The sequence below is a fragment of the Suricata suricatta genome, chromosome 1, assembly GCF_006229205.1.
Source record: "Suricata suricatta isolate VVHF042 chromosome 1, meerkat_22Aug2017_6uvM2_HiC, whole genome shotgun sequence".
Classification (NCBI taxonomy): Eukaryota; Metazoa; Chordata; class Mammalia; order Carnivora; family Herpestidae; genus Suricata; species Suricata suricatta.
The window spans coordinates 62,206,894-62,220,331 of NC_043700.1; the positions used below are offsets into that span (position 1 = coordinate 62,206,894).

General features: G+C 32.6%; 1 protein-coding gene across 1 annotated transcript in view; it reads left to right on the forward strand.

Annotated features, from left to right (window-relative positions):
- FSTL5 (follistatin like 5) overlaps positions 1–13,438 on the forward strand; it is a 711,768-nt gene that overhangs the window by 117,316 nt on the left and 581,014 nt on the right. Inside the window, exon 3 of the mRNA XM_029939311.1 lies at positions 5,548–5,581. Coding sequence (XP_029795171.1) covers positions 5,548–5,581 — 34 coding nt within the window. The remainder of the gene's footprint in view (positions 1–5,547; positions 5,582–13,438) is intronic.

The window sequence follows — 13,438 nt, forward strand, 5'->3', positions numbered from 1 at the left end:
GATGGAACTGATTCACTTAGCATTTAGGTTGTGTCTTCTATTTCTAGAGAGCATGTACTTCTCTGTAAGAAGGAAAGAACCAGGTAAACAACAAAGATGTTTGACCAGGAATTTACTTTTAGTGCTTGATGAAGAGACATCAATTTTTTATGTTATAGGCATCATGAGATGTAAGTAAATGACATGTTATATATCCAAACACTAGATAAGAAAAATGCTTAATAATATCTTCTAGACTGATAGCATCCGGCCCTTAAATGGAACTAGCAACTTGTACATTAGTGTTATTTGGCCATAATCTTGTTTGCTTAAATGTTTTAGCATCACCACATCTCATTTTAAAAATTACTGTGTACCCCAGCTTGACTTAATTGTATACTGGCTTAGCTAGTTCTGTTTATTATGTTGTATCTTTTCCTATTTAAGATATTATACAATCATGTTTTCTTTCTGAATTCATACTACTACCCAGATTGTCTTTGCCAATCTTTATCATACTGTCTGCAAGGATATATTTACTCATTCCTACTATTAAGCTGGATTTCATGGAGTCTATTAATATAATTAATACAGCACTTTGGGATTCTTCCAAGAAATGGTGTAGTACAAAGTAAAATACAAGTGGTTTGCTATTATTTAACTTTGATATGTGGCCAAAATATATTTCTTATTTTAAGACAAGATCAATTTATCAGAGAGTCTTTTGAAAGAATATTAAAATTGACTTATGTCAAGGGATTGGCATTCTACCATTACAGACAAGACTAAGTTTTCCTAATGTAAGAATGTTTTTCAAATGTATCATGAGGCCAAGATAACAATTTTTCTGATCTTTTAGGAGTTCTCACATAATTAAATAATCATAATATTTTCCTTAACATTTCCCCATTAAAAGATTAATTTAAAATATGAGGCAATAGTGTATATAATAAAATTCTGAGAAGTATATTGTCAGGAGGATAAAGCAATATTTTAGTCATAGAAGCAAGTTGGACAGTTATTTCTTCAAAAATCCTAAATAATGTTCATTAAGTCTCTACTGAGATGGTTCTGATGCAGTGAATGAAATAGTTTATCCTTATTTGTTTCTTACTTTACAGGTTTATTATTCTCAGTTTATTAAATTAATTTATACTTTTTCTTTAAATACATGCATCTTAAACATTTCTAGTTCATAGAGTATTTAAGGCTATTTTGATTAGTTATTTATAATTATGTACAATTGTATAAATAAAGAATTAGATTTTAAGAAATAATTAAGTAAGACATAATATCAGTGAGTAGTAAGCCTGTTTAACTGTAGTCAAAATAAGGCTGAGTATCATACAAACTCATGATGGCAAAACCCAGTTTGTATTTTGAGGCTACCAAGCTGTCCTACTCACCTAGTCTCACAAAAAGCAGTGCATTTAAAATCTTCTTTATCTCCTCACATTTTTGACAAAGCAGCCTATGTCATCACTCAGCCAACTTTCCTTCTAATGGATACATCAATACATCCTCACAGATTAAACTTTTAAAATTAACCATATCAGATCTATAACCCTCTTGCATCTATGACCACCTCTCTGTGTCCACCTGGTACCTTAGAGGAACCGGTTCTCCTTCCATCTAATGTCTCCACCTATGTTCTGGGTCACGTTCACTAACCTTATAAATTCCGTGGTACCATCTCTCCCTTTAATCGTAATCCTTTCCACGTCTATTATGTATCCCCCCTCATTTACACATTCTCAATTCTCACTGATATAAATAATAGAAAGCTAAACATGAAACAAAGAGATGAACAAAAAACAAACACAATACTTGTTTGAATTTCACTTTACTCTCCGGCCACATACCACTCCAGGTCCTCCTTTCCTTTCCAAGTTTTTACCCATCCCATTTTTACTCCTTCACACATTTCTCAAATTCTGTATCCTTCCTTGAGTAACTTCAGTTTTACTTCAAAACCATAATACCAAAAAAGCATGCTTTTTTTTTTTTTGAGGTCAATGGTTACATCTATGTCACTTTTTCTAATGGTCATTGTCTTAGGAATAATCATACTTGGTCCTCCAGAAGAAGTCTATACTTTTGAAAATTTCCCCCTGTGTAAGATATTCCTTGGGAGTCCATGATTCTATGTTCTTTTGTTTCTTCTCCTATAATTTGTCTATCCTTATATTCTCTTTTGTTGGTAAATTCAATTTATATTTTTCTTACATTGTTTCCAGTACTCAATTCTAGATCATTCAACTCTACTATATGTTCTCCAGATGCAGTACTGATGATTTATACATAGAGTAGTGATTTCTAAATTTATATGGCTTGTTGACATATCTCTTACGAGTTCCAGACATTTTAACCATCTGCCTACTTTGCATCCTCAGAGTGATATTTAAAGTAAAATAAAGTCAGCATGTTCAAATACCAAATCCATGAAAAATTCAGGCTCTTCATCTACTAAGAGGTAGAGTAGATAAGGATTACTTTGTCTGAGAAACTAGAAGAATGGAGAAATAAGGAAGATGGAGATGAGAAAGATGGCCAAAGAAGTAAGGAAAAATCAGAAGTTCAGTTTGGGACTGATAAATAGCATACTTTGGATAAGTAGTCTGTTATTAGATATCCAAGTAGAGATGTTAAAAATACAGCTAAATGTATGAGGCTGAAGTTCAATGGAGAGAATTGGCTAGAGATATAAATTTGAGAGTGCTTAGGAAAAGAACTGTGCTTAAGGCCAGAAGACTAAATAAGATCACCAAAAAAAGTGGGGTATATATGGGAAAAGGTAAGAGTTCAATGTCTATAAAACCAGTGTTTAGAAATTGAGGAGATGAAGCGGAATCAGTAGAGGAGGTGGAAAAGGGGTGGTCAGACAAGAGAAAAATTCAGAGTGAGACAGTGTTAGAAATCAAGTGAAGAAGGGATAGAAATGTTTCTCTTTTGGGTATCTTTTTCATTTCAGAGGCAACTTTTTCCTTCTAGTGACTTAATTCCTTGAAATCATCCTCATCTGTTCTGTATCTCATATTCTAAATTTATTCTATCAGGAAACCTTGACAGTTCTAAGTGATATATCAACTCCACTGCTACCACACTGTTTTACGTCATTATCACTTCTTATTTGGATTACTACGATACCCTTTCTAATTTTCCTTGCCCTATTTTTAATAGCCAGAATGATTCTGCTTAAATGCAATTAAGATAATGTTACTTTTCTGTGAAGAAACTGTCATTGTTTTCTCAGCTATTTCAGTGTAAGAGTCAAATATCTAACAAGTCCCCTGGGTGCTAATCTAACTGACCCCTATTTTCTCCCTTATTGCATTTCCTACTAAACTCCCCTAACTCAGTCTGGTCTAGTCACACTGATCTCCTTGGTAGTTTTGACAATGACAAGAACTTTTGTATCTCAGGAAATGTGCAGTTGTTTTTCTCCTCTAAAATATATTTTCCTAGATAAATACTTCAAATATTCTCTTATTTCATTCAAAATTTTGTTCAAAACTCATTTTATCAGTTGATGGACATTTGGGGGCTTCCCATAATTTGGCTATTGTTGTTAACGCTGCTATAAGCATGTGTCTCTTTGAATCAGTATTTTTGCATCTTTGGGTACATATCTTGTAGTGCAATTGCTATGTCATAGGGCAGTTCTATTTTTAACTTTTTGAGGAATCCTCATAAAAGGATTTTTATGAGTGGCTCTCCAGAGTGGCTCTTGCCATTTGCAATGATGTAGGTGGAGCTAGAGCTATTATGCTAAGGAAAATAAATCAACCAGAGGAAGACAACTACCAAATGATTTCACTCATATATGGAATTTCAGAAACTAAACAGATTGACACAAAGAAAGGAAAATAAAGGAGAGAAGGAGGCAAACTATAAGAAAATCTTAACTATAGAGAACAAACTAGGTATTGATGGAAGGGGGGGCGGGAATGGGTTAAATGAGTTAAGGGTATTAAAGAGGGCACCTATTGTATTGAGCACTGGGTGTAAGTGATGAATCACCAAATTCTACTCCTGAAACTAAAATTACACTATATGTTAACCAACTAAAACTTAAATAAAAACTTCAAACATAAAAAAGTCATTTTGTCATTGTAGACCTATGTAAAATTGCAGCCACCTACTCTAAAACTGCCTTCTATGGGTATATCTTTTTTCTAAGTAGAACTTATTAACATTTAAGCAGTATGCAACTTTAAGGACATATTTTTGTTTTATTTGTTGTGTTTGTTTCTGTTTTGTTCATCCTTTGTAGCCTTACCACCTGAAGCAGTGTCTGGCACATAAAAACAATCTATACATATTTATTCAAAGAATAAATGACTCAGTGAATGAAAGAATCAATGGACTAAAAGGAGGAGAGGGGACAGAGAGACCAGAGATTATTTTTTACTAACAAATATCTTTTTGGAAATTTTAAGCTGCTTATCCTATATTATGAAAGAATAATGTATTTTTAGATTAAGTAACTTACACTTACATTAAATGAATAACAGGTAGTTTAAATTAGAAATAAACCTGAACTGGAAAAAAATTAATTAGCAAAGAACAATACAGAATTCAAAAACAGGAAGGGTTAATTAGGACAAGAGAAGTAGCATACAAAGTATTACAGTCTATTCAAATCATACATTGGATAAGTGTATTTCATAAATATACATTTGTCAATATACATTTTTATTCTTAAATCTGACTCTGGGATGAATGCCTGCCAAAAAATAAGTTCTTAATTTTTTTCACTATTATCATAAATTTAACCAAAATTTATTGGCATTGATACAATTCTGAAGTTTATATATATATATGTATATATATCATTTTTATTAAAAATTTATTTCAAAATTATTTTTAGTATGAGTCCCTGAAACTTTTACATAGAGTAAACTGTGCTTGAATATTAATTGAGGGATTATAGAGGGCACAATTTCTACTTAAAAACTTGAAAGCAAGCTAATTCTTTTGGGGTTGCCTGGTAACTAATAAGAAGTATGTCAAATTGAAAGACAGGTCCGACTGAAGCAGCCTTTGAATAAATAATAGAATTGTTGTCAACTTTAGCCTTTGAGAAGTGAGACAGGGACCAATTCTAAGTTACACTTAAGAAAAGACAGTTGAAATGCCTTTTGTGGGTTTTTTAGTGAATTGTTTACTGTTTGCCCTTAAACATTTTTCCTCACCAACAATTTGCGATTAATGTGGAGACGTTAAAAGAAAATTCAGAAGACATCATTCAATATCTGTTGAAATTAAATGAAAATGGCCTGAGGCATTTGAGCGTCAGGATTATTTATTATTCATTACCATTTATTTTTCATAAATCCATATAAATACAATGTATTAGTTCCTTAACGAAATCTATGGACGCCAAGAATGATCACTACTCTGATGAAAGGTTTGACATAAGTGGTTTTAAGGTGAGGACCCTGTTGCAACCACTCCAGGGTATTTGTGCAGCAGACGCCTGGACAAGTCTGTAGTTACAATGATATGTGATATCAAGCTGTTGACCACATACTCACAGATTTTGACCTATTTTTGTTTTAATTCCAGCAGGAAAAGAGTCAAGAAAGTTCAAGAATCAAAGGTAAGAAATGGCTGTTTTAAGATCATAGTTTCATACATTCATGTGAGTACAGAAAAAAAAATTCATGCAGCTTTGGAAACATGGTGAAAAATGAGAAAACAATAAGAATTCAAAATCTTCAATGTGGCTTTAAGGCGATTGTAAGCCCTTTGGAAATTCTGCAAGGTCACTGGGGATCCTCTACTGAGGTTTCCTTTTTTAATACAGTGCTGTTGGGAACTTCAACCTAATTTTCTGTTAATTCTACGAATTGTTCTCGTGGAATTCCTCTATCAAGCATTGTCCAGAAGAGTTGGTGTTCTGTTACATCTATAATTTTCCAGATAAACTTTACAAAATAAGTCTCATGGAAAATCAACTATTAAATCACTGCTATATCATTTTATTTTCTACAGAAAAAGCAAGAACATATTTATGTATTAAAAGTTAGTGGTGGCTTTTAGTATGGTATGGTCAACTTTACTCAGACATAGGGAAACTCTTTTCCCCATAATGACATTCTTGTATTTTGATGTTTACTTGTTGAGATAATAAATTACTCTAAGTGGATTATAGTTCTTCAGCAAATGGTTTTGTTTAGCTTGTGCTCCTGTTGATCACAATAATGAAACTTAACTGATTTTTCCTGGGTTAACCCTTCTGGCCTCACCATTCAGGTGCTGGCCCTCCTTACTGCACAGTTAGGACATCCTCGCTTACCAATCCCTTTCCAGTAGGGGTTTTGTCACAAGCCTGACTATGGAGTGAAGGGTTGTTTCCCCTTCCCTAGGAAGATAGGTTTATTTTTATTTTACTTTTTCTTAGAGTTCTACAAAACCAAGACAAACTAACACCAAAACCAAAACAAACCAAAATAAAACTGTGAAGTTACCAAGATTACATATAGTTCTGAAATGATGAAGGGAAAATTATTCTTCTGAGGGTCTCTAAATTGACAATATCAATCTTGCTTACTAATAACAAGTCCAAATAGAATCTTCTCTGCACATTTCCCTGCAAGCAATTGAGTTACTTAATTTGGTTTTCATGTTTGGTCATCATATTCCTGAAGAATATGAAAAGATATACTTTTATTATTTTGCTTGCTATGTTTTATTCAAATGAATTATGTAAGACTGCCCTTCTAGGGATTCCCAAACTATTTGTGTTCTTTTTCAGCAAACTGAAGTATGTCTTGTTATTTTATATGTGAAATTATTACACTTATTTATCCTCAAAGCACTCATATTAACTCAAAGTTCCATACTTTTGTGTTACAATAGGGAATTTCCATTTCAAGATGTGCTGTATGATGTGCATTTAAATGATATATGCATTTTAAGCATATTGAGTACCCATCTTCCTTCTCATGAAGGGTGTCAGTGTTTCAAGTTAAACTTAACTCATATTTATAATTCTGTTATAGTTGAAATAAGTTTAGTCGGCTATCTTCTTGATGCTTTATTGTCTTGGGATATATAAATCCTATCATCTGAAGTAGTAGAAATTATATTTTTTCAACAACTGCCTAGGAACATGTTTTCTTTTATAATGTAATAAAATTTCGAGAGAATGCTTGTCACTTCTTTCACTGTTATTGGCTGACACATGGTTCAGAACTCTCACATTATAGCTTCTAGGCTACTGAGTTGTAAGTAAATCAGAGGCATACAGTTTTGCTGGGACATGTTGCCTATCTCTACTTAGAATTCAATATTTTTCTTGACTATTTATGAGAATCATCTTGAAATGTTGTTTAACTGGAGATTACAAATGGCATTAAAATTGTCTTTAAAGGATAGTATTAAGAAAAAAAGAATTGAATAAATGCAATAGTTTATGCATTGATAGATGAGAAAAATTCTAAAAATCAAATATTGTACATATTTTGGTAACTATTAAATTATGACTTTTGTTCACTTGATATTAGTAATCAATTCTAATATCTAATTCTCTAGACTTCCTGACTAATTGGTGTTCTTATTCATTAGAACATGTTTATTATATAGTCAGGAATGTATGCAGAGGAAGTCTTTAACCTTCTAACTTTCTGAATTATCTACCTATTCTTGTTTATGACAAAAATTCCATCCTCATTATACCAGTGACTTGAAATCACATAAATGCACAAAGCAGTCCAGTGAAAATCAATCAATCTTTCCTCTGTGAACATGGAAATATATATTGAAGTGTTTGGAAACTTTCAATTCTAACCCTGATTAATTATTTGATCCTCACATACTCACACATGCTCTTATTCTAATATTATTTTGAAATGCCATGGAATCCAATCTGTATGTATTCTAAAATTATATTTCTATGTAATTGAATTGGCAAAATGAATTTTGATTCAATAGTTAGTATAGCATTGGATTCTCAATTGATTTTTGCATTTAGATTGCCTATGTTGTCAAATGAATTAGAGCTTACCCTCTAGTATACAATTTTGAGGTTTATAATTATGTAAGATATTTTATCTTAAAGTTACATTGACAATGATAACAGAATCATCGTCTTAACAGGTGTAAAAGAACGATCAACTCTTCAAGAAGTCATACTTTGCACTGGATTTCAGTGAAATTATAAATATATTAGGATAGGGTATATTATGTGTTTAAAATTCATTAAGAAGTTAAGGGGCATGTGAGTGGCTCAGTCACTTAGATGTGTCCTCTTGATTTTGGTCCAGGTCATGATCTCAAGGTTGGTGAGACCCAGCTCCAAATAGGGCTCTGTGCTGACAGTGCAAAGTCTACTCTCCCTCACTCTTTGCCCTTCCCCCATTCATGCTGTCTCTATCTCTCAAAATAAATAAACTTTAAACAATCTGTTAAAAAACTGATAAATTTATTTAGGAAATCATTCCCTTTGAAGAACAGTTCATTATAATACAAGGAGCGTAAGTCAGTTATGCTCTGCCAATATTTCTAAGGAGAGTATTTTAATTTGTGATTTGTTTATTCATTCATATTTAAGAACATCTCTCTAGAGTTCTCAGTGATAACACTAACAGTCTTTGACAAAATATTAAATGATTCTTCCTTTACAAAGAGCTTAAAACTTCCATCAACTTAGTTGAGCTTTGAACTTTCCAAAAATAATTTAAAATACTTACTGCAATCAGAAGGACAATATCACTGTGGAAAGTTTGCATATGATTATACTGGAGCATGTTCCTTAGTATCTGCTTGCTGCCTCTGTCATTAAAAGCATGTTTGTCCATTCACCAAAAAAGATTCAGTTCTTTTAATATGCTTTTTTTTCTTCCTCTCTTTCAAGTGGAAACTTCAAGCTCTTCTCATTCAGAAGTTTGAATACTTATATACACTATATAGGCTATATAAATAAGCATATAAGAATACTGTATAGACTAAAGTATAGTCCCTTCATTGCTAGTTACACACTGGGGGACACTGAGGACTAAAGTTGGTTTCCTAACAGTCACTTACATGACATATTATTAACCTCTATTATCTTTTCTAAAAATTTTTTTTAATGTTTATTTATTTTTGAGAGAGACAGAGAGACAGAGCACGAGTGGCAGAGGAGAAGAGAGAGGGAGACACCGAATCCCAAGCAGGCTCCAGGCTTTGAGCTGTCTGCACAGAGCCCAACGCAGGGCTCAAATTCACAGACTGTGAGATCATGACCTGAGCAGAAGTCTGACACTAAACCGACTGAGCCACCCAGGCGCCTCAACATCTATCTGTTCTTAAATATCTAATAGATGTCAGATATTGGGTTGAGCTTTTTACAGATGTTATCTCCTTTTAATCCTCAAACACATTAGTAGGTAAGATTTAGCATTCAAACATGCCAGCGTTTTGAGAAAGCACACCTAAATTAATAATTCAGAAAACTATTATCATTTTATTCTATTTTTAAATGGGTCACATTTTATTTAACTGATTACCAATCATACATTAGGAACATTTTGCATGTTGTTATTAGCAATGACTTTTTACATTTTCATGAATCTGATATATACGATTTTTATTATATGTATTATGTTTTCTTTAATGGTATGGTATTACAATTATTTCCCTGACTGCTAATTTGTATAAATACTTCTCAGGGCTTTGTAACTTTAAGAAAAATTTGATGATGATAAATGTATCATAGTAATGCATAGTAAGGCATAGTAATGTTCTAAGGGACAGATGTAGAATTGTGCTAGCTTGTTCAATAATGCTTATGATCTTTGACAAGTGACTTAACCTTACAGAAGTAGTTCATTTTTTATAGTTAATGTTAACATGACATACTCCATGATATTAAAAGTCCTTTTATATATATGAAATTCTAAGGTCTTTACTTCTTTTTTTTTTGTCATTTTTTAAAATAGTTTGTCAAATTGGTTTCCATACAACACCCAGGGCTCTTCCCCACAAGTGCCCTCCTCCATCACCACCACCTCTTTCCCCGCTCCCCCTTCCTTTTCAACCCTCAGTTCCTTTTCAGTATTCAATAGTCTCTCAAGTGTCCCTCTCTCTCCCCAACTCTCTTTCCCTCTTTCCCTCCACCTGGTCCTCCATGAGGTTCCTTCTGTTCTCCTATTAGACCTATGAGTGCAAACATATGGTATCTGTCCTTCTCTGCCTGACTTATTTGGCTTAGCATGATGTTGAGGGTGTCATGCTAAGGTCTTCACTTCTATAAAGATATTGGGCAATGCTATTATTATAAACACTTATTCTTTATAACTTCATAATTCTCCATAATTTCTATCTGGCAAATGTTATGTCATATATATTTGAGTATAAGAGAAATGTGAGCTGCACAATTGTTCTCCCTAGATACACACATTCGTACATATAACAAATAATAAAGGACAATTTTATGTTAAGACCATCCCTAGTCAAATTAAAGGTGTGTGTTTGGGGGTGCTTTGGTGGCTTAGTTGGTTAAGCGTCTGACTCTTGGTTTCAGATCAGATCATGATCTTATGGTTTGTGGGTTCAAATCCCATATCAGGCTCCGTGGGGCCTGCTTGAGACTCTCTCCCTCTCCCTTTCTCTCTGCCCCTCCCCTGCTTGTGCTTTCTCTTTCTCAAAATAAATAAGTAAACAAAAAAAAAGGTGTATGTTTAAGACAATAACTGCTATTAAAGTACTGTGGGACCTGCAGTCACTACACACAAGCACATACACACACATGCCATACGTGCTATTTACTTCTCTGCATCTTTGTATTCAGATTCTTTTATTTTCTACATCACAAAATTGCCAATCGAGAACACTGAAAATGATGTGATACGTACAGGGATGGATATACATATGATATATATACATATATGTAAAATTCTTATAATTTATCTCTATATGTTATATACATACACATACACTATATATGTATGTAATATTAAATTGGAATTGGAATGCTAATACACTTCTAATCTGGATGGCTTGAGTATTCAGAGCTCTTTTCACTAGAATGGTCTTATAGAGTGTCTGAGGTTAGCTTATTTCCTCAAGAACAGGTAACTAGTAAGAAACGGTTATGAGATAAGGATGGACCTTCAAGTTTGTATTCTGGAAAGCCAGTGGACACATTACATTAATAAATGAAAATATTATATAAAACTGAGAGATAAGCATTCATATACATGAGACCTTCATGAGATTTTTTGTCTAATTGTTGAATGTCTTTATGTTTAGAAAATAAAATATAACCATAGAATAAGTAATCTCTGAAATGGAGATTATTACCATTATATGAAATTCAGAGTTGCTATTATTTTTAATGAATTACAATATCATACATAATCAATGGTAGGTCGTTTGGTATTCAGTTTAGAAAGCTATTGCTGAGACAAATAATTATAAATTTTCTGAAAGCTGTGGGTTTTTTGTCTATCATATTCAAGTTATAATCCTTCAGAAGTTTAAGTATCTAAAAGATGAGAAAACTCAGGTCTAGGAAATTTCAACCAAAGGATTATTTTATTGTCTTTGGCAAACTATAATGTTGCATAAACCTTAGACCAGTGAACTTATGGGAGACTTGTAATAATAATATTGAAAAATATATGTAAAAGTATGTGAGGAAGCAATAATTTTTCTCTATATAAGGACATACCTCATTTTATTACATTTCACTTTGCACTTCACACTGTCTTGTCCTTTTTATGTTTGTTTGTTTTTTTACAAATTAAAAGATTATAGCAACCCAGTGTAGAGCAAATCTGTTGGCACCAATTTTCCAATAGGATTTGCTCACTTTTGGTCACATTTTGGCAATTTTTGCAATATGTCAAATATTTTCATGATTAGTATGTTTGTTTTGGTGATCTGCAATCAGTTATTACAACTTACTGAAAGCTCAGATGATGGTTAGCACCTTTGCACAGCAAACTATTCTTTCGTTAAGGTGTGTACATTATTTTTTCAGACATGCTATTGCACAGTTAATAGTCTACGGTATAGTGTAAACATAACTATTGAATGAACTGGAGAATTAAAAAATTAATTTGACTCATTTGGAGTATTTATTTGCTTTATTGTGGGTGGTCTGGAATTTAACCCCCGATATCTCTGAGGTATGTCTGCCATTTTACGATGTAGCAATTGCGTTATATAAAAATTATATTTTGCTCTATTTATTTTATTAACATTTTTTAATGTTTTATTTATTTTTGAGAGAGAGACAGAGAGCAGGGGAGGGTCAGAGAGAGAGAGAGGGAGACACAGAATCAGAAGCAGGCTCCAGGCTCTGAACTGTCAGCACATATCCCAATGCGGGACTTGAACCCACTAACTACGAGATCATGACCTGAGCTGAAGTCGGACACTCAACAGACTGAGCCACCCAGGCGCCCCTCTATTCGTTTTATTAAAAATGCACATTTGAAATGAATTGGGGGAAAACATATTCTCATGAATGATTATTAATTACCTTGTTGCAAAAATATCAATGTCATATGTGCATTACTTTTTAGTGTATGGTTGATTAGCAACTCTTAAATTACTAATATGAACATCTCACATATTTCAATGCATTTCACTTTACACCTAAGATAACAATATGAGTATAAACCAATTGTTGAATAACAGATCAATTAAAATTTTAATTTCCAGTTTTTATGAACACATTGCAATACCTTTGATTTCATTAGCTGACATCTGTTTAATTTGATTTTTTACTATGAAAAAAACCTGATCATAATTCTTTATATGATTGATTGGTGTTTTGTGATAAAGTGAGTGAGTTGTGAAATAAAAATAATAATACATAGATGCAAATTCTAGAAGTCATATAAATAAGAGTATTTATTACTTTGAAAAACTTTCAAAATATAGCAATTTCAGTTCCAATGTATAACTCTATAAAAGAAAATCAAATTTATAGATATATATTCACTATAAAAAATCTAAAAGATGCCCCCAAATACTTCACTAAATAAGTTTCAAGTACTATAGATTTCAATAAAAGTAATAACTTTTCTCAGGGAATTAAGGTAATGTTTCTTATCCATTCTTTAAAAAACTCATTTGACCAACTTGGTATTATTTTTAATAATCTTTATGCATGTCTTCCTGCCACAGCAATCAAGAAGACAAACTTTCTTCACTACCTAAAGATGTTATTATCATCAACCAGAAGATATTTCAAAAAGATTCTATTTCTCATTTATCCATGAATGGCTCAATTTGTATTATGCCAAACACACTACCCTTTCCTCTATTGCATACATTCTCTAGTTTTCAAAAGGATAACAATAAATATCTTGACCAACAGATCACTTATTTTGGTTTCAAGGTGATCAGTTTTGCCGCTCACTTAGCCCACCAGGAGGCAGTACTAACTAAAAGAAATCAGGGCATAATCCCTTTGTTGATGCTGGAAGAACACCCAGAACAACTGGAGATTATATATATA